The following is a 25,813-nucleotide window of genomic DNA, read 5'->3' on the forward strand; positions in this document are numbered from 1 at the left end:
TCCAACAGACAACCACAGAACAATTGCTTTATTTTCACGAGTAAAAGCAGTGGCTGGAAACAGGAAAAAGCAATTCCCGCAGTCACATGTATGACAAATGCAGCAGGCTTTTCCTACACATGAAATAAAAAGTCTTTCAGAAAACATGATTGGGATCCAACTTCAACAGGACAAGCACAAAGTGCCCACGCATGTGCCAGCATGAAATCCACGGCCATGAACTCGGCTGTCTCTTCTCAACTGTCCCCAAGCATCGCTCCAGAAACGGTCTCAGTGCTGCCCAGGTCCCGGCTAAGGTAGGCCACCCCCGGTTCCTGGCCGTAAGTCACCTTCTATATCTCAATCTTCAAGCAAGTAGTTCGGGTTGACTACCAGGTAAGGATCTTCCTCATAGCTCTCGCTTCCTTCACTGGAGCCTTTCAGTCCAGCCTGGGTGAGCTCAATCAGAACGTGATCCTGGAGAACACAGTTTGTCCTCAGTCCAGAACCAGACTCTTACACATGTCTGCTACTTACACATTGTCTTGTTTCCTCTCCGAAAGCTTCTAGACTAGAACCACACCTTAAAGCCAATATCAGTGTGCTGCTCAACTCCCTTCTTACCAGGATGCTTTAGGCATAGCTGCCTTGAAAAACTAAGAAACCCAGCAGATACTGTGATTTTAATAAGGCACCCTACATATTATAAATGCTTGTTAATATAACTTTTAATCACCGCCTATCATCCTTTTCAGGAATCCCTCTTCCCACCTTCTGAGGCGTCTATGCTGCTATCCCAGCCTGAAACTTGCAGTCTTCCTGCCCGCATTTGACCACTAGGGTTTAAGTGTGTGTCACCACGCTCAGCTAGACCCTATTTCTACTCCTTTTTAAATTATTCTGAAGAGTTACAGGTAGGTTTAGCCAGCTGATGTGGGTGCTCAGGGAGAGTAGTGCATGCTCATAACATTGAACTCTCCCTCTATCTCTTACTTCTTTTTTATGAAGGGTCATACCAGGCCTCTCACATGTCAGGTAGATTCTATTTCTAACTAAACTAAAACTAGGAACAGGTCAAAGCCTGTGATGGTGTATATATCCCGAAACATCAGCACTCAGGCGGCAAAGGCACAAAGACCTGACTTCTAGGCCAGTGTGGGCTTCACTGTGAGACACAATCTCTAAGTTAACAAACACCAAATATCTAAACATAATTCATCTGGGGATTTTCTCAGTAAAAATAATGTAGAACACACCATCTGTCTTTTCTCTTTCAGCCCCTAAGCAATTTTTGCCAAACAAAATAGAAAAGAAACTTCAAGTAAGACTGTATTGGATTGGGGGTGGGAGTGAGGTACGAGGTGGTGCTAGTGGGCTGGCTGAGAATTTACCATATAGCCACGTATGAATGAAGCCAACAGGGTGAAAAGAAAAAGTCAGAGAGCACCCAAACAGGGGCAGACACCATAAAAACCCACCCAAAAGTAAGGTCCAAAAGCTGCCCGCTCAGCTTTTATCTAAATTCTGCTTATTTTAGGAAAAGTCCCTCCCTTGCCGCTAGCTCTCCTCAACTACAATTATGACCACGTGTCAAAGCACACAAACTCATCCAAAACCTGCAGACACAGGCACTGTTCCTCTGCTGCGGGTACTCACGTAGTGTGTGAGACGATGAACAACCTTCTCTATGATCCTCTTCTTATTTATGAGCTCTTCTTCAGAGTCGATTTCCGACTCGATTTCCTTCAGGTACCAGTTGACCAGCTCGCTCCTCTTTAGGGCTGACTCATCCTCCTCTGCAACAAAGCACATTTAAAAGGACTGACCCCTAGCAAACTGCACTGCTGATTTTAGAAACTTGCAAAACAAGGTGAAGAATAAAGACCAGTGGTCTTAGAACATGTGCTTAGTATGTACTAATTCCTGGATCCAATCTTCATGCACAGATATAAAATCTCATGGATTTGTAAGCACCCCCATCAGAGCATTTCGTTTTGACTTCAAGTACTAGGTGACCCTGGCCGTGAAAGTCTGCAGCACAGACTGGCATTTTGCATGGTGACTTAAGCCTAGAAGCCACCAGAGTTGGCCTTGGAACTTTCTGTTCCTAGAACACATGCTGGGCAGCTCACAACCTACAGTAACTCCAGCCCTGGCGGGGCCCAGTCCCCCTTTTGGTCTTAATGGGCACCCATACACAAATGCCTATAAACACACAAAAGAATTAACTATAACACTAACAGATGATGGTTCATCCTCCCACCCATGAGTAACTGGCAAACCGTGACTGATATGAAATCATGGCAAAGCAGTTAAGGGTAAAAAGTGGGCAAGTGTCCCACCAACCAGGTACATCAGGGAAGGTTCTACTACACTGTGGTGTTCTATAGATAAAACATAAATACCCTGGCGAGACATCTGTTGGGAAGAAAGCAACTATAGTAATTTCCGCCTGCAAAGCTGTTCTTCATGTGAGCGATCTAAAGATTCTGCTTCAAAATCATAAGCTAAATACAGGAACACCTGCATTTATGTTCTGTATCGTAGAATGATCTGTAAGCTTCTGACAAGGAACTTGTAGGGAAGCTATGCCAACCCTACCCAAGTCTCCTTCCTAAAGTGAGCCAACCTAAGCGATCGATCACCTCTCCTGACTTCCGATAGAACACAACACCGGAAGTGGCGGGAACAGCAAATAAATAGCGTGGGGTACATCTCACCTTCTTCCATTTTCCTGAGGTGAAGCACGATGAGGTTAGAGATTCGGCAGTATTCAGCAAAGCCCAGCCTAAGGGAGGGCTTGGGAATGGTCTCCTGACTGGCATCTTCACCAGAGCCATTGAACCCGTTCACAGGGGCAGGGCTGTCAGCATGACCTAAGGAAGGAAGTAACCACCTAAGTCCTCTCCTTGTGCCTTCAACATCTAGAACCCACGTACATACTCTCTGTGCCTAATACAAACTTCAGAAAACAATCATTTTGTAACTAAATCCGAAAAAAACTAAAATCCTACCAGTGACGACAACTGGTTTGAGGAGAGTGTCAGGACGGGGACAGAGCTGGTATTGACAGCATTTGCAGCAGGGCATGGCAGCACACACCTATACTTTGTGCATGTAAAAGGCTGGACCAGATTTAAGACAACTTTAGGCTACCCACCTAGTGAGACATTTCAATATGATGGCGAGGTTTAAAAATCTTTAAATTGCTACTACGTACATGGATACACGCTAGCATGTCATAATGTATGCACAGATCAGAGGACTCAGCCCTCCTGCCTTCACATGCTAAGAGCACCAGGTTCCCAGGTGAGGGCAGTTACCCACTCAACCATCTACTGACCCAAGAAGACATTTTAAATTCAAGAGCTAAATAGAATATTGTAAGTAAGAGTAGAGGATGAGGACCTGCCCATTTTGATGTGCTTTCTTTTGGTCTTCCCAGCGTATATACTCTGTACAGCTACTTAACTGTGCTCCAGCTTACAGTTAATGTAAATCCCGTTTGATACATCCATTCACATCCATTGACAAGTGTGCCAGCAGCACGACACCCACAGGAGATGAGCAATCTCCTCACCATTGATGCCTCCTGGTCCCTCATCCGTCTCCATCTGGATCTCTTCCTCTTGATCTAGATTGACGTCAGGCGTTTCTACACGGATGATCGATTTATTCAGTAATCGAAAAGCTTCCTTCACATGTTTAGGCTGGACCTAAGTCAGTAATCAGACAACTTAGTTATGTAAGGTATTAGCGAGCTCGAAGCTAACTCTCACTTTCCACGGGCGTCTATGAATTGATACAGCTGTATGCACTCTATGTATCTGTGTGTGGGTCTGACTGGCAGTTGTGAGCAGCCCAATGTGGGTTTGCAAAGAATATCATGTGTATTGCATGGATGCATCACCTGCCAATTAAAAAGCCTAGGGCTTAGGCAGGAAACGGCAAGTGGGATATCTAGGAGGAGAAAGAATTCTGGGATAGAGCCATGTGGAAGATTTGTCTGGGAAGATCTAAGGAGACAGACTCATGATACCTGAGCATAGGTGGCAAAATGTGGATTAAAATAAATGGGTTATCTTTAGTTATGAAGTAGTTGGAGTAGCCTAGTTACATGGCCAGGGCATCCGCAAACATACTTTGAGTTTAAGTCTCATTTCTGGAGTATGGAGCTGGGAGGCAGAAGTGGACCTATCAAGAGCGGCTTTGTTTGATGTGCATTTGTCTGCAATTATGTCTGCACCACACGCACTCAGAGCCTGCAGGGCAGAAGGCACTGGATCCCTTAGGACTGGCGTCATGGACCAGGCCCTCACCACCGCCTGGCTTCTTCCTCTCTCCCTTCACTTACAGTACTGAAAACTGAACCCAGGGCTCAACATACAAGTATCTACAACATCCCAATCTTGTTTTATTGACTTATTTTTTTGAGACAAAGACCCACTCAGTTCAAATTGGCCTCAAACTTGAAATGTAGTTGAGGGGGTTGGGGATTTGGCTCAGTGGTAGAGCACTTGCCTAGCAACCGCAAGGCCCCGGGTTCGGTCCCCAGCTCCAAAAAAGAAAAAAAAAAAAAAAAAAAAAAAAAGAAATGTAGTTGAGGATGACCTTGAACTAATGATTCTCCTATCTCCACCTCCTAAGCCTTGGGATTATAGGCATGTGATCAAGGTTCAAGGCCAATTCGGGCTTTAAATGCTATCTCAAAACCCAAGTGCACCTATAATTCCATCTATGGTTGTCTGTGGCAGAGGGCTGGGGATTTAAGCCAGGTTACCATAATAAATCTTGTTTCAGAAAAACAACAAACAAATGAACCTACCTCCCTTTTGAATTCTAACTGAACTTTGTATCTAAAGTACACAAAAGCTTCTTGCTGTGAAGCGGAAGTGTGGTTTCTAATATTGCCCCTTTCCCAGGATCTGACATTTGCTGTAATTCTAGGGCACCAAGAGCGACTAAAACCCCACGGAGCTGAAGATGTAGGACAGTGTCATGAGTGTTTTGCCCTGGCATATGCAAAACCAAAACAATATCCAAACCCACCCCACACGGATTTTACAACCTAAGGTAGAAGGCTCCTTCCGAGGCAGGAGTCACAGTCACATTTGTATTCCCAGCCAGAGGCCCAGGGCAACGTAGAGATTAAATATTACTCACCTGTATGTGTACTCCATAACTTACTGACTATAATAAACATTTTTATCTGTTACTATCAGTCTAGATACCATGCCTCATAACTGCATGATAGCAACTTTCTTACTGGGAGAATAGTATCAACTGGTAGTGGGATATTCCATAACAAAGATAAAAACATGCCCACAAGCCAACTCATGCATTCCTGTTCCCGTGTTATCACAGGGGCTGGTACCTCATCACAGCAGTGCATGCGGGCCATCGATTCTGAGAGTCGGATCATGCTCTCAAGCTGTCTCACAGTGATTCTCCACGACGACTTGGTGATCCCAGAGCCATCCCTCTGGCGGAGGCGTTTGTACTGCTCCACAATGAAGTCCTCTGACTCTTTGGAAATCTGTTTCAAAACCATTCAAATCAGGGAGATATTTATACTTATTTGATTGACTACATTAAACTCCAGTTAAAGAGGTTCTGGATGGGAGCACTCCAGGAAACATAGAGGACAATGGATTACTTCAGAAACCGACACTCAGAAGCCTGTACATTCATGTACTAATTTTATGGACATGAGGACAATGGACCAGTGTAAGCAAATGACCATTTCATAATGTTAACATGTGAAGCAATAGAATAAAATGAGACGTACCCCAAGATCTCAAAGCTCATTAGCACTCAGTCTATCCTGGAGGCTTAGCTAATGAACTTATGCTGGCTGTAGAGGAAAAGACAGCATATACTGACCTAAAAGACCCTCAGGTTTTCAGAGCAAGAACCCCAGTACATAGCAGTACTGGCAAATATACACTCTTCACACAAAAGTCGTTAACAATCCTTATTTACACATTTATTGTTAGATGGGTTTCACTATACAGACCACCATTCCTGACTAAAATATTTTTTTTTCTTTTTCTTTTTTTCGGAGCTGGGGATCGAACCCAGGACCTTGCGCTTTCTAGGCAAGCGCTCTACCACTGAGCTAAATCCCCAACCCCGACTGAAATATTTTTGAGGCTAGACTAGACTACACAGTGGAGACCCTGCCTGCCTCAAAAGATCAAATCAAATCTAAAGCTAAAACCAAGTTCAGTTAATTTCCACGCAACCCATTTTATTTATTTATTTATTTTTTTTGGTTCTTTTTTTCGGAGCTGGGGACCGAACCCAGGGCCTTGCGCTTCCTAGGTAAGCGCTCTACCACTGAGCTAAATCCCCAGCCCCAACCCATTTATTTAAATAAATATTAACAACGCTACACACAATGACTTATCCAGGTTTGGCAGGACAGATTACCTTGGGCTTAAACTGTCGGGCGAAGAGAAGATACCTTCTTATATCATCAAGGGAATAAACCCGGTCTATCGATTCTTCGATCCTCGAATGCAAGTCTACTATGCGCCTGGCAATAGCATAATCTGTCACCTAATTCAAAACAAGAGAACTTTCAGTCATAGTAGTACTGACTCCAAAGCACTGTATGTAGTAAGAAGGAATGCTACAAATGCTCTCTTATCTGGGCGTGCAGTGAGGGCTGCAATCCCAGGGAGGTAGGGGCAGGAACCTCAATGGAGTTAAGCCTCAGTTACATAGGAGGTTCGAGGCCAGTTATGCTACAGGAAACCCTATCTTGAAAGAAGACAAAATTAACCTCCATGTTCCTGAGAGAAGTTATTAATAGGTATCAACTTTCTGAGCAGAGTTTTTATTTACTTATTTCTTTTAGATTTATTCTATATGTATGTTTTGCTCACATGCATGTCTGTGTATCACATACATGTCTGATGGCCACAGGGTATTGTAAGAGGGCCTTGGATCTCTTGGTATGGTAGTTGTAGATGCTTGCGAGCTACTGTGTGGTGTTGGGAATCGAATGTGTGTCCTCTGCAAGAACAAAGTGCTCTTAACTTCCAGCCATCTCTCCAGCCTCATGATCAAAGGTTTTACAATAGATTTTTAATTAAAAAATAAATACATTTAATGCTGGGTATGGTGGCATCTGTCTTTAATCCCAGCACAGGGGAGGCAGAAATTCTGCCAGTTTGAGGCCAGCCTGGCCCACACAGCAAGTTTCAGACCAGCCAGAGTTATGGTGAGACTCTGTCTCAAAAAAGCAACAACATTTACTTGCCTATGTGTATGTCTTTGCACCTTGCACATGCTTGGTGGCCAGAGGCCAAAAGAGGGTTCAGACCCCCTAGAGTTATAGACAGTCGTTAGACACCATACAGGGTGGGCTTAGGATCAAACCTGGACCTCTGCAAAAGCAGCAAGTGCACCCAACCACTAAAATATCTCTATAGTACCCCGATGCCTACCTTACCCTGAGAATATACCTGGATGGAATTGAATGCCTTCAGTAACGTAGCCCAGTTGCTATGAGAACAGAAGAACTGGAGAGATTGGGGTGGGGGTAGGGAATTGGCCAAAACAAATCAGGGGCAAGTAACCAGTTAGAGTAATGTCACTGACACATGTGCATAGAAATGGTCTAATGAGGGCTCAGCACAGAAGCACATGCTTTTAACCCCAGCGGTTGGGAGGCAGATCTTTGTCATTTTGAGGCTAGCGAGGTCTGCATAGTGAATTCCAGGATAGTCAGGGCCACATAGTGACTGTCTCAAAAACAAACAAACAAACAAACAAACAAACAAACAAACTTTCAAAAGAACAGCCGTAGCAGAACATTTATAAGAGCCTCTGACATGAAACTGTTTTCCCAGGTATGTCTTGTAGCAAGCCTCCTGAAGTAGATGACAGCTTTATCTTACACAGAAGTAAACTAAGTCCCAGAAAAGTTAAAGTATCTGACCAGGGTCTTAGTAAGTCTGGGACAGGATTGAAGAGTGTAGCTTCAGTGTGTCCTCTTAGCTACCAAGTTATTATCTCTGAGTTAATTACATTTGTGTACCTGTGAAGGGAAAAGGGGAGAAACTAAGCCCAAGCCCCCCAAACATTCACAAGAGCTAGGCGGTTTTACTTCGATAGCGTCTCGAGTCAGGTTGTAAGCAAGGGTTTTGTATCAACTATTGAAATAGAGGAACTTCCTGTTTATCGATTAGGAGATGGGCATGGTGGGTTACACAGAGCTCAAGTCAGCGTGCGTTACACAAGACCCTGTGGGGTAGTGGGCTGTTTGTGTGTTCACACACATCTGAGATGATAAGGTCGAATACTTAAATCTAAGAACAAATAACTCAGGCTAGAAGTATTACAGCCAAGAGGCACAAAAGGTCATGAAACTGAACACAAATGCAAACACGAGCAGCTGAAGTGGCTACCTCATTGCACTCATCCACCAAAATGAAGAAGAGGTCAAAGCGGGACATGATGGGCGCTGACAGATTGATGTTCTGTTTCAGAGATTTTGACCTGTCGTAGTGTCCGCTGACAGGGTTTGCTGCAGCTAAAATGGATGTCCTGGCATTCAGAGTTGCCTGTTCATGAGAGAAAACCATGAGATTAAAAAAACAAACCCCAAATGGCCAATATAGATACAGTATGAAGTTCTATCTCATGCAACTAACTAGACGGAAGCAAAAGCTTCTCACTCACTGAACATCAGGACTCAAGCCTAGTAAGGGCACAGTGAGCCCTTCCACACGGTGCCCCTTAGCTGATGCGACAGTTGAAGGAGCTTGTGACAACCAGACTGAAAGCCACCCAATGTATGGTTCATGCAGCTGAGTGCCACAAGGCGGATAAATCATAGTGGACCTAGCAGGTGCTACTACAGGGAGACTGGCAATAAAATTATGAAGCTAAAGGGGGAACACACTGTATGTATTTGCTTACTTGTGCACATATACTCAGCATATACCTAGTATCCACTGTACTATGAGCTGTACGAGATTTCTTAAATCTATACATCAGTGCATTATGTGTATGCAGTCTGCTCTATGTAAGTGCCATGTGTCTGCAGGAGGCAGGAGAGGAAGCTGGAATCTCTGGAGGTGTAAGCTGCCCATGTGAGTTCTGCAACAACAGTACGTGCTCTTCTGAACTGCTAGGTCGTCTGTCCCCCAAACCTACTGTTTTAATATGTTAAGGTCCTCTTTAATGGTGGTTATCATATGATAATCAGATGGCATTTAAATTCGGCTTATCAGTGGGTTATCTGTGGTACTGGCAACAATAGCTGTCTTTGTTGCGGCAGGAGGCTGTTGTAAAGAATGCGCATTTATGAAGCTTTGTGAGTCACAGCTGGCTCTGCAGGTCCCATGTCCGTCTGCAAGCCTGGTGACCTGAGTGTGAGCCCCAGAAATCATGTAAAGATGGAAGGAAAGAAACACATTAGCAAGGTTGTCCTGCCACACAGATGCCATGGCAGCCCCCCAATAAATGAATATTTATAAAGCTTCACATTTCTGAAAAATGAAACGCTAAAAATCGCACCAGTCCCATTACTTTCCATCATAGCCACATTACACACTGGAACAGTGCACTCCACCAGGTGGACGTCTCTATCACAGTAATCTGCATGGCGAAGGGGACCCGCACCTTCACTCCGGCTTTAGTGATAGATATGGTCTGCTGCTCCATAGCTTCGTGAATAGCAACTTGGTCCCGCATGTCCATCTTATCAAACTCATCAATGCAACAGACACCCTGCAACCAAACAGATCCAGCATTAAGGGATTTCCTTGCAGAGCCGAGGATATAGCTCGGTGGCAGAGTACTTCCTTGCTTAGCACGAGTAAGGAAATCAGAGAAACTGCTTTGCAGATGTAAGGTGGTAAACTTACAAAGTTTCCACCAGAGACCTTTCCATGCCCCCGGCAAATGGAGCTGGGATATAAACACTCTCAGTTCCTGTTTTGGCAAGACGTCTCAGCAGAGCAGAGATAAAGGACTCTCCTGCCTGACTCAAACTTAAACCTCAGCACTGGGCTGGGTGGAAGGGTGCACACCTGTGATCAAAGATGTGGACGGCAGAGGCGGATCTCTGGGAGTCCCGGGCCAGCCACAGGTGACTGACTGGTCTAGCCACTGATTTTAGTCTGTAACAGTAAAGAGTGGATGGAGGAGTACCACAACGAATATAGGCTTGCATCCTCACAAGGAATTCATCTTTGCCAAATATATATGTATGTATTCATGGATAGACCTGCTTAGAGATGTTGCAAAGCAACAAACTGGGATGGTCTAGTCACAGTAAGCAACACATTCTAGGGATGCTCAGAAAGTATCAACTAACGACAAGTCTCAACTCAGTGTAGATTAACAAAGCTGAGTTAACACACTAAGTAACTTAATTAAACTATAGCCTGTTAGTTAGTGAAAGGTCAAAGGGCGCTGATCTCCCCATGTCCAGTGGCACACAATGTCCTTACGTTATCAGCCAGCATCAACGCTCCAGCCTCGATGACAAACTCGTGAGATTCCTCATCTCTCACCACAGCTGCTGTCAAGCCGGCAGCACTGGAGGCCTTGCCACTGGTATACACAGCTCTGGGACTGAACTCATCCACATGCCTATTCAAGAACACCACACAAAGGCTCATTAGCACATCAATACACACCAGTTCCAGAAATACCAGCTAACAGGAGTTCCAAAACTGACTCAAATTCATTCCTGTCAGATGAATTAAAAAAAAAAAAAAAAAGCATTCATTTTTACTTTGTGTGTGTGACAGAGTGGTAAATGAAGGCCAAAGGACAACTTTGTGACTCCTTTCTGCCACTCTACACAAGCTCTCCAGGGACTAAACTTTTGTCACCAGTCACTTGCGAAGCTATTTTTTCAGCTCCCAAAAATAAACAGTAAAAAAATTTAAGGAAGTCAGGTGTAGTGGTGCAGCCTTGACTCTTAGCACCTGGGAGGCAAAGGCAGGCGGACTTTTATGAGTTTGAGACCAGCCTGGTGAGTTCCAGGACAACCAACGCCACACAGACCCTGTCTCGAAAAACCAAGAAAAAAAAAGGAATAGATTGGATGTAGTACAAGCTTCTAATCTCAGTATTTAGGAGACTAAGACAAGGAGATCTTACAGTGAGGCCATTCTAGGCTGTAGAGTAAAACCCTGTCTCAAAACAAAATAGAAAAGCAGTCGGACAACTCAGTTTAGTGGTTTTCATGGAACCATTACTATTATAGTGGGAAAATAGAAAGAACTAAACCACCCACCTATGCATTATGTATAAAACACAACGCAGCACATGCATGAAACAGAATATGCAGACCGATCACCACAGCATGATAAGAGTCGATGCACTGGAGCACACCAGACACAAAGGCCCAAAGAGCAGGGCTACACTCAGTTAAGCAGTGTAAAATGGTGCTTGCTAGGAGCTGAGAGGGAGTGGAGAACGTGGCTTTACAAGTATGTGGTTCAGTTCAGGAGAACAAAAAGATGTTCTGGAGACAGAGGGTGGTAGCAACTAGGAAAATGGCTAAAACAAAACATGTTCCTACATAAAAGTACAATGTTGTCTACCTGCAGGTCACTCGTATGTTCTGCGGAAAATGGGAAAGTATGTAAAGCAATTATCTAAAACTGTTCTAAGGTGGGCACAGCGAAACATGCTACACGGAGACGCTGTCTCAAAAGTAAGGAGCAGCCGACACCAACCGCGTCCTTGGTGGCAGAGAGAACATGGCATACTTTTCCCACTGCACTACCTCAGGCACTTACTTGAGAAACTGGCTCTTAGCTGTACTTGGATCCCCAACAATGCAAACATTTATATCCCCACGAAGAGAGGTTCCTTCCCCTGTTGTCTTGGGAACGCCACCGAACAGCATCAGCAAGACGCCACGTTTTACTTCATCATTGCCTGAAGTGAAAAGCTCCAGATGAAAACTGATTTTTCAGAGGGATGGTGAAGTCAGCAGGTAAAGGTCCTAAGACCAGAAGGAAAGAACCAACTCTACGAAGCTGTCCTGACCTTCAAATGTGCCTCCCCCTTGGCATGATCCATCCACACGGTATAACTTAAAGGACTCAGGGACAACATAACCAAGAGAAAGAAGCCACACGAGTGTCTTCTCCCACACCACAGCTATCAGTCCGTGTTTACCATCCTAGGAGCCTTTCCTTGTCCACTTCCTGTGTGAGGCCTTTCCCACAGACTTCTCCCACAAACACAGGCTTCCCCACTACACACTGCCACAGTTCTAAGTTCTTTTTCCTTTTTGTTGGAGTGGCATGAGTGCTACTCTTCCAGTTCATTGCTGGTTCTTGCTAGTGGCTGCTCCAGTTCCTTCAGGAACCTGGGGTGACATCTTTTGTTGACCAGCACTAAATATATGCATATTAAACTAATTAGATAACATGCTGAATGCAATTTATAACTGCTCATAAATCCAATATAAAGACCACAGTCTTTTTTCTTTTTTTAGAATTATTTATTTCCTTTATTTATATGAGTACACTGTCACTGTCTTCAGACACACTAGAAGCGGGTATCGGATCCACTCACAGATGGTTGTGAGTCACCATGTGGTTGCTGGGAATTGAACTCAGGACCTCTCTGGAAGAGCAGTCAGTGCTCTTAACCGCTGAGCCATCTCTCCAGCCCAAGACCACAGTCTTAAACACCCCCCCCCCCCAATAAACAAAGAGAAATAATGGCTTGAGACAGTTCATTTGGTAAAGTGCTTGCCAGGCAATGCTCAGGACCTGTGTTCAATCCCTAGAATCCATCTGACAATCCAGGTACAGTGGCTGACACTTGTAATCCTGGAGAAGCAGACAGGCAGCTTACTAACTAGGCTTTGCAGACCACTGCAAAGCTTACTCCAAGAGCTGCACGTTAATGGAGGACTGCCTCGAGAACAAAGCCAAAACAAATCCCAAGGTGAACAGCTCCTGAGCATGTCATTTGAGGTTGACTTTGCTCATCATCCCAATCACGTATATACATACACATACAGAAACAGAAAATTTAAAAATCCATTCTAAAACAAAACTGACATAACCTGAGACAAAATGTGCTGAGGGTATGAGTTTTAAATAGTTCATTCATAGAAGCTTTGATATTCGTTATTTTGAGAGAACCTAACTGGGTATGGCATTCAGGAGACAGGTGAATCCCTTAAATTCAGGGACAGCCTAAAATCAACAAAAACTGAGATAGAAGCTATTGGCTGTGGTAGATTATAGCTTTAATTCCAGTCCCATAAGTATGAGACTAACTTGGCCTATAGAGTTCCGGTGCAGTTGAGACTACATAGTAAGATCTTGTCTCAAACAAAGGAGATGGAATCTAATTTTCTACCTTTGAAGTTGGCATGAACTTAGCTTCTCTTGTAGATATGGTCCAGGCTATCCTTAAACTCACATGCACCCTGGGTCAGCCTCCTCCTCCATGGCAGAGAATGTAGGTATTGCTATGCCTAGTGTGACTTTAACAATAGCTATGTGAACTTAAGGCCTGTAGCTCCAAGACCCGGAGAGCACTGTCTCCTTCCTGCTTTGCTTTCATTTCTACAGTAAATGGGCTGCTTGTGATGAAGACCTGCCCACTGGATGTCTCCCTGTGAGGAATCCAAGCTGCCAACTATCCACCAGCACTAAGTTGAGTCAAAGTGAGTCCCTGAGGAGCTCTAACCCCTAGTCTACCTTTGGGTGTCTACAGCTTCTGCTGATGCATCAACTTTATTAAGTGCATTGGTATTTTATCTGCACGTCTGCCTATGTTCCACATGCAGGTCTGGTACCCTCAGAATCCCCAGAAGGCACTGGATCCCCTAGAACTGGGATCACAGATGGTTGTGATCTACCATGTGAGTACTGTGAATCAAACCGGGGTTCTCTGAAAAAGTAGGAATAATCTTATCTTCTGAGCCATTTCTTCAACCCCAAACTAATGTCTTCATGAAAATCCCTGAACCAGTACTACCCATGAAATGTTCACTACTGACGTCGAGTCTCCGTCACAGACAGAGCTCTTACCGTGGATCGTAGGGAAGAGGCTAGTGCAGAGATTGTGGTACAGGTTTTTGTCCTGACTCATTTCAAACACCTTTTCCCATTCCTTCACCGTCATTTGGTTCTTAATGCTCTCAGCTGTCTGCTCCTCATCTCTGAGTTCTTTCCCTCCAAACTGAGAGGTGGAAGAAAAACAAAATAAAAAACATTATAGAGAGCCAGGATAGCGTAAAGGGAAAGAAATTCCACTATAAAGTCCCTAAACGAGGCTTCAGTTAATAAAGATACGTAAAAGCTTATCTTCTGGCCAGAGGAAACAAAATGCTGCCGTTGGCTTATTTCTATCTCTGAACTGTAGTGAGAAGCCCGTCACTGACATGCTCTGCCAACTTAGTAATCTCACACTGAGGTTGAGAATGGAGCCCAGTTCCTACCTAGCAGGCACAGATCTCATGCTTATGTAATTCCTAGCACAGTAAACAGACAAGTAAGTAAAAATAAGACCTACTCGTGGGTTGGTTGGTGCAACATAGCAGGCAAGGAAGACCAGCCTGTATGACAGGTCTCTGACACCCAGGGCTCGGAGCCCTCGGATGCCTTCTGTCTCATACCCGTCAGCGCCACTGACTCGGGAGTTGGTCTCCGCACGTGCTCCTGTAAGAGCGAAAGACAGGTGTCTCACAGCTCAAATACTAATGGTGCTCATAAGAATAACGTGCTTGAATAAGCCAAAGCTGAAACGCCATCCTTCATAGAAAAAGTCTATTTTTCACTCTCTTCATACTTAACTGTGCTCATCCCGATCGGTACGTTACAAAGAAGATTCTAGAAGCCAGATATCCTGAGAGTAGGTGACTGATCAGGACTGGTTACATCCAAGCAACAAATTACTGACCTGGTGTGCTAAGCTTGGAGACGTCTGGCACAACAATCAGCGTCCCCGTGAAGTCACACCTGTCACCAGCCTGGGCTGACTCCACGGCTTCGGCCCTCAGGACAACCTCCAAACTCCGGGGGATGCTTCCCCGGGGAAGCTCCGCTTGAGTCTCTTGAATACGAACCTACAACCAAGACCAACAGCAAAGGAGAGATGCTTTCACACGCTACACACCTGAAATCAAATGCTACAAACACCACCTAACCCAGCCTCCTTGCACACCTTGTTCTGTGTGTGTGTGTGTGCAGGTGGTCACACCTGTCTCAGGTGTCACTCCTCGGGCACCGCCCACCTTCTCTCTTACGACCGGGCCTCTTACTGGCCTAGAACTCACCAATTTGGCTAGGCTGGTTGACCACCTAACTTTTAGGGATCTGGCTGCCTCTTCCTCCCCTGCACAGTACACGCCACCACACTTAGCTCTTTCTGTAGTACTAGGGATCAAATATAGGTCTCCATGCTCGTTGACAAACTGCCCTATAGACTTGTGACACATACCAATATTCACCTAAAGTTTGTACTGGGGGCTTGAAAGACGTTTCAGCTATTAGGAGAACTGGCTGCTTTTCCAGAGGACTTGGGTTTAATCCCAGTACCCACATGGAGGGTTCACAACCACCACCAACTGCAGCCCCAGAGGCTCCAATGTCCTCTTCTGGCCTCTGTAGGCACGGCATGCATATGGTTCTTAGATATACATATAAGCATAACACCCATATACCTAAAAATACATAAAAATTTTGTGCCCTAAAACTTTTACTCAAATACTTCACCTGGCTAAGCAATTTATCTCTTGGCTCTGGAGAGATAGCTGGGTAATTAATTAAGAGCTTGGTCTGCTTTGCAAATGTTGCACCACATGTGGGCAACACACATAATAAACTTTTGTGCCCTTTTAGTCAAATGGCTCAAGAGATGAATCTACTGGGACTGAAGAGGTGGTTCAGTGGTTAAGGACCAGAATTTGGTTGCTAGCATCCACGTGGAGGCTCACAACCACCTATGTCCTGGTTAGTTTTTATCATCTTAACATAAGCCTGGGAAGAGGGACCTCGGTCATGCTGGCTTGTGGGCAGGCATGTGGGGGTATTTTCTTGATTAATGACTGGTGTGGGAAGGTCCAGACCACAGTGGTTTGGACCACTCCCAAGTAAGTGGTCCTGGGTTGTAGAACAGGTTGAGCAAGCCTTGGATTACTGTAAGCAGCATTCCTCCATGGCAGTGGTTCTCAACCTTCCTAGAGCCCCAACCCTTTAACATAGTGTTCATCATGTAGTAACCCCTAACCATAAGGGTCGAGACCCACAGGCTGAGAACTACTGCTCTATGGCGTCTACTTTGGTCCCTACCTCCCAAGTCCTATCTTGACTCCCTTCCTTCAATGACAGACTGTAACTTAAGATGAAGTAAACCCGAACACCGCACCCCACAACCCCCTATTGCTTTTGGTCAAGTTTATCACACAACAGAACTTAACTAGGACAATCTGTACCAGAGGACCCGATACCTTCTTCTGGTCTCTGTGGGCACTACATTCCCACAGAGACTGACATAATGTCATTACGAGGGCCAAAAATGAATTATTAGCATTATTAGCTTTAAATCTAATCTGTCTAATAAATACATTTACATATAAGAATGTAATCTAAGCAGAAGTAAGTACCTTTTGAAAATCAACGAATCTCGATTTATTGGTGTCTAGAAGGAACCTCTTCCTGTTGGCGCATACTGGATTGCGGCAGATGCTCGGCTGTGTGTATTTGAACTGCTGCTCTACGTCCTTGATCACTGTTTGGCAGTCGAGGCACAGGAAAGTCCCACTCACAAGCTCGGGGTGCACTGGGTGAGTGCGCACCACCTGCCCACTGATGCGAGTGAGTAGCCCGATCCTGGAGGAAGTGAGCTCACGAATCCTATGTGAAGAAAGAGTCACATTAGCAGACACCTTTCTGTCTTCTTCCCCACTTCAGTTCCAGGGACTGAACCTAAAACCTCACACCACTTCCGCCCATTAAGAAAATCTTCTAAGTTTTTGTCTCATGTGTGAGCATGTCTCTGCGGGTGTGCACGTGTGAGGGCGGGCACCAGACACCAAGTCATCCTGGATCTGGAGCAGCAAACGGTCGTGAGCCTCCCGACACTATGCTGGGAACTAAACTCAGGTCCTTTGCAAGGAACACTTCACTCTTAGTAGCTGAGTTACCGCTGTAGTCCATAACTTCTTTTAAACTGTGTAACACAAATTCACAACTAAAAATAAAAGTGAGCTGGGCAGTGAGCTGGCAGTGGTGGCGCACAACTTTAGTTTCAGCACTTGGGGCAGAGGCAGGCGGACATGACTTTGAGCCCAGTCTGTCTACAGAGCAAGTTCTAGGACAACCAGGGTTGAACAGAAAAAGTCGCAAAAAGCTACAATAAGTAAATAAAAACAAATAAGAAATGACTGAAGAAATAAATTGGGTGGGTGCCATGACATGCATCTAAAATCAGTGTGCTGTTGAAGGGGCAGATCTTGGGTGCTCACTGGCCAGACAGCCTAGCCGGAGGACCTCAGACTCGGAAAAACACTGTTTCAGGATTGGAGAACTTATGGCTAAGAGTATTTGCAGCTCTTCCAGAGGATCTGAGTTCCTATGTCACAACAGGAAGGAAAGTCACCCCAGGAAAATCCAGCACCCTTTTCTGGTCTCCTGGTCTCTTTGGGTAGTGTACACACTTGTGTTTCTCTCTCTCTCTCTCTCTCTCTCTCTCTCTCTCTCTCTCTCTCTCTCACACACACACACACACACACACACACACACACACCACAAATAAATATTTCAAATGATTTTCTTCAAGTTAAGAAGATGTTTCAAGGGGTTGGGGATTTAGCTCAGCGGTAGAGCACTTGCCTGTCAAGCGCAAGGCCTTGGGTTCGGTCCCCAGCTCCGAAAAAAAGAAAAAAGAAAAAAAAAAAAAAAAGATGTTTCAAAGTTATGCATTTAAGTTGGGGGGAATGGGGGCATGGTGATATATGCCTTCTTTTTAAAAATTACTTATTTTTATTATGTGCATTGGTGTTTTGCCTGTGTGTACATCTGTTTGTGAGAGGGTATTAGATGCCCTGGAATTGGAGTTATAGAGTTGAGTTGCCATGGGTGCTGGGAATTGAACCTGGTCCTCTGGAAGAGCAGCCAGTGCTCTTAACCACTGAACATCTCTCCCAATCCTAGTGGTGCATGACTCAATCTCAACACTTAGGGTGGCAGAAGCACCTAATTTCTATAAAAGGTGATTTCTGTGAGTTCAAGGCTAGCCAGGTCTACATACTGTGAGTCCATATTCATTAAAGTCCTAAAATTCATTAAGTTTTTACTCTTGAAATTTATTCTTTTTTTTTTTGAGACAGCATATCACTACATATTTCTGGCTGACCTGAAATCATTATTTAGACCAGCTGGCCTCAGTTCTCACATTTTTTCCCTTGGCAAATCTTGTCCTGATTTCCCTAAAAGGTGCTTTAAGAACAACAACACCAAGTACCTGCTTCAACTCATATTGCCTCTCCTAGCTCCAAGGAAAAACAAGTTTCTCCAAACTAAACTTCCTGAGTTTGAATACTTCAAAAACGTCAGTGTGACCTCGGCATCTGGGGACTGGGAATCTGAAGCCAGCACAAGCTACCCAAGAAGGCCTTATTTTCAAAAGACACAGCAAACAAGAGGAACTGTCACAGTATCAGTGCTCTATGATAGGTGAGGACTCTGAGACCCAGCCAACGGAGGCTGATTTGTGCACCACACTGGCTTGAGCGGCACACCTCAGGTGTTATAAATGCCCAGAGTAAGTGGTATCTGATACAATGGGTCCTTTCACCCCCTAAAGGTTCCTTCCTTACTTGTGTCTAGTGGGTAGGTCTTGGAACGCAACATAAAAATCCTTAGCAAAAGGGATCTCCTTTCGGTCTTTGACAAAGGTCTTCAAGGCTCGACACAGGTAAGGGTAGACTCTGAAAAGCAAGCAGAACCAGTGACAGATTAGTCTTACTAAATCTGTCTTCTTTTTCATGTTTGTCAACTTTGAGAGCACAGCATTTCATCTGGTCACAGTCAAGCTTTAAAACTTAATTGCATGATGGTTTTATCAACCACCTCTATCCCAGCACACATAGAAACTCCAAACACAAAGTGTTATACTTAGTATCTGTTGCTTGAATCATTTAGTACTCAAACCACAGGCAACTTTCCTGTCCAAGGTAATTTAAACCTTGTCAGCACTGTGTTCAGTATTGTTAGTTTTCTCTGGATAGTTTACAAACTAGGAAAGCAGAACCCTATTTGGTCAGTCCTAGTTTATGTTTCCTCTGCTTGCTTTATAATAAACTCTGCTGCCTGTATAGGGTATGTGCACCCATAAACCTGTGAAACCAGAGATCAACATTAGGTGTCTCCTTGCATCACTTTTTCCCACGCATGGTCTCTCCTTGAACCTGGGCCCCACTACTCAGTAGCTAGACTGTTCCCCAGCTCTGGGGTTATCGGTATAACTACCACAGCTAGTTTATGTAGGGCTGGGAACTGAACTCTGACCCTAATAGTTCTGCAGCAAGCACGTTCACCCGTGTGGCTATCTCACCCAGCTCCCCTTCAACTATTCTTGATCAGCTATGAATGAAAAATTTCAGAGGCCTCCAGCTTCCAATTCACCATGAAAACAGGACCATGTTTCTAACTTGTGTGTCTTTACTTCTCTTTTATCACTGTTAACAAAAATTCATATTTATACAAATATCTATTTAGAAGAAATATAGACCAGTATTAGTGAACAATTTTTTTTTGTCATACATAGCTAAAAACAAAACAAGCTGAAGTTATTTCTACCTCTAAAACACTCAAGCTATGAATGCTGGATATAGTGGTGCACACTATATCCCAATACTTGGGAGGCAGAGACAGAGAGAGCTCTGAGTCTGAGGTCAGCTTAGCCTACAAAAAACAAGATCAAGGCCAAGCATGGTATATACTGAGACCCTGATTCAAAGCAAAAGACAAAACGCCACACTCAAGCTATTAAAATATTCCCAGGGAATTTTATATTGAAAATTATATATTAGATCAAAAAGAGCAGGGTACATTATCTGTAATAGTCTCCCCCAAACTATATACACATAGGAAGACATCGAAATACAGTAAAGGTCCTTATAGAACTCTAGACTTGAAAGGCTTTTGTAAGCTTGCTTCCAGACCTGCAAAGACTGGCTACCAAGGAGTGGCAGAGTTAAAAGCATACAGATAATTTGATTTTTTTCTCTACCCTTTTTTTAGAATAGACACACATGGATTGGCAAGATGGAGAAGTGGGTAAGGGTGCTGTCCCCAAAGCTGAGAATTTGTGTTCAATCACAGGACTTATAAGGAGGAGCGGCTGATCCAACTCATGTAAACTTTTACAAACTCCACACGTGTACCTGCCTGCCCTTTTAAATAAAAATTTAAAAGAGATATATATTACTTCCATAACCAGAAAAATAATTAAAACTTTTAAGAGAACAAATACAACATTATTGCTATAAAGACCCCTAAGTTGGCATGAGTGGTGTGTGCTTATAATTCTTGCTGTTCAGGAAGCTGAGGTTAGGCACTAAACATGAGCTCAAGGTCAACCTGGGCAGCACCTCACTCAATGAGACCCCATCTGAAAAATCATTATCGTTGGTGCAAACTTAGGACCCAACTAGGTAACTTATTCTAAGTACCATTCCAGTGGGGAGATGGGATAGGCGAAGATCCAATAAAATGAGAAAGCAAAAGAACTCTATGTTTGACACACAGTGAGCAGTTTTCGTCTTGGGGAAACTACATACAAGCAACTGTTTTTGATATCTCAGACAAGGAAACCCAGCTCTACAAAGGCCAAGGTTAAAGTCAGACCTGCATCGATAGAACCACTTGCTGTACCAAAGGTCCTCTCCTTGGAGGGAAGTAATTATGAAAGCCGTCCTCCTTCCTTAGAGGGAACATCCAGGGCAAGGAGCTGGGCTTGCAGGCTTCATGTCTATTTAAAGGAAAAATGAATACACTCTTACCTGTAGAACTCTTCCTGAATGGTGGTAGAAAGTTGTTGGTTAAATTGTTCCAGGTCTGCAAAACTCACAACCAGTGTGTTTCTCTCAGGACGAATCAGCTCCTCTGCGAACTGCAAGTATTTAATTTCTCCATCGCTACCCTGGAACCTGCAGATGCATACAAGTCACATTAAACTAGGCAGTAAAAACTAATCCGGACACTAAATAACTTAGTGTACTGATCAACCAGCATCGAGTTTAGGGTCAGAGTTTAGGGTTACATCCAGTATTTACATGATTTATGGCAAATTACTTACTTTTCTAAACTTAATCTCATAAAATTGCTTAGATGATACCTCTAAAATGAACTGTACAATGCTTACACATTTATATATCTATTCTATTTATGTTTGTGTATATACTACATCCCACATGTGAAAGTACAACTTATAGGGACCAGAGAGATGGCTCAGCTGTTATGAGAGCTGTTGATCTTCCAGACGACCCGAGTTCCATTCCCAACACTCATATCAGGAAGCTTCCAAGCACTGTAATTCTAGCACCAGGGGATCTGACACTCTCTTCAGGCCTCCGAATTAAAACCAACCAACCAACCAACCCAATCCAAAACAAAACGTATGGAAGTCGGTTCTCTTCTGCTATCATGAGCCCTAGGGATTGAACTCAAAATCGTCAGGTTTGCAGTACCCACTGAGCCATCAGCCCCAGTCCTCACCCCAATTAAAAATGTTTGGATTTTATGTGTACGAGTAAACTTCATATATGCACGTGCACCGCACATGTACCTGGTGCTTGAGGAGGCAAGAAGGTAATGGGCATCCCTGGAACTACAGTTACCAAGTGGGTGCTGGGAATAGAACCTGGGTCCTCCACATGAGGAGCCAGTGCTTTTAACCACGGGGCCATCTCCCCAGCTCTGATTTAACAGTTTCTTTTCTTTCTTTTTTTCCCTTCTTCCAAGTCAGGTTTTTTTTTGTTGTTGTTTTGTAGCCTTGGCTACCCTGAAACTTTCTCTATTCCAAACTCACCTGCCACTGCCTCCGGGTACTGAGATTAAAGGTGTCCCAGTACCACACACCCAGATGATTTAACATTTTCTAATGAACAGGTTTTTTTAAATTATTGTTATGTGTAATTAAGACCAGAGAGTTAAAATCCCTGAGTTAATTCCCACCAGTCATAATTTAAGAAGCAGAATAAAGAGGCTGGAAACGTGATTCAGTGCTAGTGCTTGCCTAGCGCACATGGAGTCTTAGTTCTAATCTCTAACACACACACACACACACACACACACACACACACACACACACACACACACACTTAAAGCAAGCAAAACAAATAACACCCATATAGAAATGACTATTGTTAAAGAGCTCAAGAAAATGAAGGGTTTTTTTGGGGGGGGAAGGGGGCAGGAGCAAAATTAATTTTCCTCTTCCAATTACAGCAAGAAGCACTCAAGCATAAGTATTACATCTGATACCTAAAAGCACAGAAAAGGTAGTGTCGTTTCTGTCCTGGGGTTGGCATTCTCAGGAGACAAAACTCAAAACAATAAATGTTTTTATTGACAACAAGTGCCAGAAATAGAAGCTAATTATGCCCACAGGAGAAGCTATAATAAAGATTCATAGATGTAAAAGGTGGCGTTGGAAGTCATTAAAAGGTAAATTTACTGAAAAGTGGTGGCTGGGCTTGGTGATGTGAGCCTGTTAATCCTTGTCGACGAGGCTAAAGGTGAAAAGTTGGAAGTTCGAGGACTGACTAGGGAGCTTAGAGGGACCTTCGCTCAAAATTAAAAAAGGCAAAGAAGGCCCAGGGAGCTGGGCGCAGTGATGCACTTCTTTAATGCCAGCACACAGCTATGGCAACACAGTAAGGTCTGTCAAATTAGAAATAAAAGGGGGTACAGCTCAGGGGTGGGATGCCTGTCTAGCATATGTAAGGCTCTGGGTTCCTTCCCTAACACATTAAGAAAACAAGTGAGCAACGAAAAAGATGGTTGAAGCAGCCACAGTGACGGAGGATGGTTTTGGAGAATGAAACTGTAATAGAAAATTTAGTCAGGGCTGGGTGGTGATGGTGCACACCTTTAGCCCCAGTACTTGGGAGGCAGAAGCAGGCGGATCTGAGTTTGGGGGGTTACATAGAGAAGCCCTGTCTCAAAAAACAAACAAAGAAAAATTTAGTATTCTGTAAGCAAAAGCAAAGCTGCTCTGTGACAGGAAGTTGATTATTTTAAAAACTAAGTCCTGTTTATGCTAAGACCAGCACTTAGCTACCAAGAAAAGGCACTTTTACTGTCTGCTAAAATGTACTCTTCCAAAAGACCTTCGTGAAGATGGCCCGAGGGCTGAGAACCCATAGCTGACAGGGGAAAGCATCTGGAAATAGCAGGCCTACTGAGATCCCAGGAAAAGTAGCTGCTGCTTGTTGCCTTCCCAATGCTGTGACCTTTAATTAGTTCCTCATGTCATGGTGACCCCAGCCATAAAAAATCATTTCATTGCTACTTCATAACTGTAATTTTGCTGTCATGGATTATAATGTGTACCTGATATGTGCTGCTCCAAGGGGTCTTGACCAACATGTTAATAAGCACTGGTTTACAGTTTCATCAAAAGAAGTCTTGGGTTGGGGTTGGGGATTTAGCTCAGTGGTAGAGCGCTTGCCTAGCAAGCGCAAGGTCCCCAGCTCCAAAAAAAAAAAAAAAAAAAAGAAAAAAGAAGTCTTGGGTTTTGAAGGACAAGCAGTTGTACTGACTGCCAAGAACATTACAAATGTAGGAATATAGAATTTAAATCACAGGTGGTATTTTTGTTTGTTTTGTTTTTTGACACTGGCGGGGTTTTCTCTGTGTAGCCCTGGTTGTCCTGGAACTCACTCTGTAGACCAGGCTGGCCTCAAATTCAGAGGATCCGCCTACCTCGGCCTCCCAAGTGCTGGGATTAAAGGTTCGTGCCACCACTGCCCTGCCTACAGTTAAGTATAGCAGAATTTCATAAGATAGCTGTGTATCCAAAAGGACGATGAATATATATACAGCAATATATATACATGTCATGTCATTTTATTCTGCTGTAAAGAAAAGTCTGGACTACAATAAGCTGCACGTCTAGCAAAATTAGTCACACCGACTCCCAAAAGGTCAAAACCGTAAGTTTTTGTTATATACTGACATCATCTTTTTAAAAAAAGGAAAGAATTTTGTAAGTGAAGTCACGGTGTTTACACTCCATATTGGAGGCAGCAGAGTAAGGAGCAAGCGCACTGCTGTGTAGTTGCTGCTAGGTGGTGGAAGCTATGAGGCCAGGACCTTAGAGGATGGCAGGGAAGGCGAGAGATGGAAGGAGGCAGATGTCCAGAACAACTCTTTCATTATATAGGGCAGTCATCAAGCCATAGGTTCCTGTTAGAACTTTCTTCAACATAAGGTGGTCCAGTGCAAGCTCCGCAAAAGCTCCCGGTTCCTGGCTGTGTGCTCAATCCTACCCAAGAGGTAACGGGCTCTCCCCAAACCCTGACCTCACTGGGCTGTGACGTGAGCCCTGAAATAAAATAGGAAGGGGCTGGGTTTCATTCTCAGCATCGCATCAACCAGGCATGGCGGTGCACATCTGTCATCCCAGCAACCAGCTAAGTGGAGGCAGGAGGATCACAAGTTCAAAACCATCTTGCGCTACACAGCGAGTTCGAAACCCCGTCTCAGAAACGCAAAGAGAAAGAAGCGCAGTATGACGCAAGGAAGGTGGAGAAAGGAATCCAGGGGGCTTTGGAATCTGGCCTGGCCCGGCCCCAACCCTTCCCGAGCACACAGGGCCTAGACCTCCGCCCGGCCCGCGAGACCCCGGAGGCCACTCACTCTTCCAGGAAGTCTAGGAACAGCTTCTGACATTTCTCGGCCACCTCATCGCGCACCTCCGGGTGCTGGCTTCCCGCACCGGGCTCCGCAGCCGCTGCGAGGTCCATGGCAGCGCTAAAAGTACGCACTGCTGAAGAAAGACCACCGCCGAGAAGCCGCAGCAGCGGAAGGCCTAGCCGCAAGCTCCACGCGTAGCTCCTTCCGCGCCACCGCTTCGCGCGCTCCTCTGGTTAGCCCCGCCTCCTCACCCCAGCCAATAATGGAGCGGGAGCTGAGCTACTTCGCGCCAAGTCTGTCCAATCAATGGCGGTTCCGTCCAGAGCCCCGCCCACCACACGCTAATTTCGCGCCAAAAGCAGACGCCAAGAAGCTTTTGCCCATGCGCAATGTAGTCGCCCCCCCTCTGGTTATTTTGGCTTAAAGAGCTAAAAGGTGGTGGGTTTTTCACTTCTTCTATCTTCTCCCTCCCTCCCTCCCTTTCCCTTCTTTCTTCCCTTCTCCTTTTCCTTTTTCTCTTTTCCCCCTTCTATCCCTTTCCCCCCAGAGTTTATGTAGATTAAGTGGGAAAATAACTTAAGAGTGGAAGGAACCCCAAAGAAGGAATACACTTAAAACTTTTATCCTATTTTTATGTTTTTTAAGATTGTTTCCCTGGTATTGGGAGATAAGAATAAAGCTCCGTAAAAGGGAAAAGTCACTCAGAGTTAAACCTACCGTGAATTGTCTATTTTGGGGAAGTAGGCTGTAAACCAGCCACAGGAGAGAGCCCCTTAAGAGTCAGGTGGAGAACTGGAGAGGTGGCTTAGAGGATAACTCATGCTGCAGGAGACCCGAGTTGGCTTCTCAGCACCTACACGAGACCTCTCACTCCAGCTTCACGGAACTTGATACCTTCTGCTGACCTCTGTGAACACTAGCATACACGAGTGCATACACATCCACTTAAAAACAAGTTAGAGATA

The 25,813-nt window shown here is 44.5% G+C and overlaps 1 protein-coding gene and 1 non-coding gene across 2 annotated transcripts; both read right to left on the bottom strand.

Moving 5' to 3' along the window:
- On the bottom strand, positions 1-25,066 carry Mcm6 (minichromosome maintenance complex component 6). Its single transcript, NM_017287.1, is given in 17 exon segments — positions 1-456; positions 1,636-1,775; positions 2,700-2,855; positions 3,560-3,695; positions 5,354-5,515; positions 6,412-6,540; positions 8,397-8,552; positions 9,616-9,723; positions 10,449-10,590; positions 11,751-11,892; positions 14,013-14,163; positions 14,497-14,642; positions 14,884-15,049; positions 16,589-16,838; positions 18,803-18,913; positions 20,990-21,136; positions 24,852-25,066. Coding segments are annotated over 17 exon segments (2,466 nt in total). The 5' UTR covers positions 24,959-25,066; the 3' UTR covers positions 1-339.
- Trnas-aga41 (transfer RNA serine (anticodon AGA) 41) lies at positions 6,036-6,116 on the bottom strand. The gene has a single exon. It is a non-coding gene; the product is annotated as a tRNA-Ser (tRNA).
- Positions 25,067-25,813: the final 747 nt, after the last annotated feature.

Source organism: Rattus norvegicus, chromosome 13, assembly GCF_021556685.1.
Source record: "Rattus norvegicus strain SHRSP/BbbUtx chromosome 13, alternate assembly SHRSP_T2T, whole genome shotgun sequence".
Taxonomy (NCBI): Eukaryota; Metazoa; Chordata; class Mammalia; order Rodentia; family Muridae; genus Rattus; species Rattus norvegicus.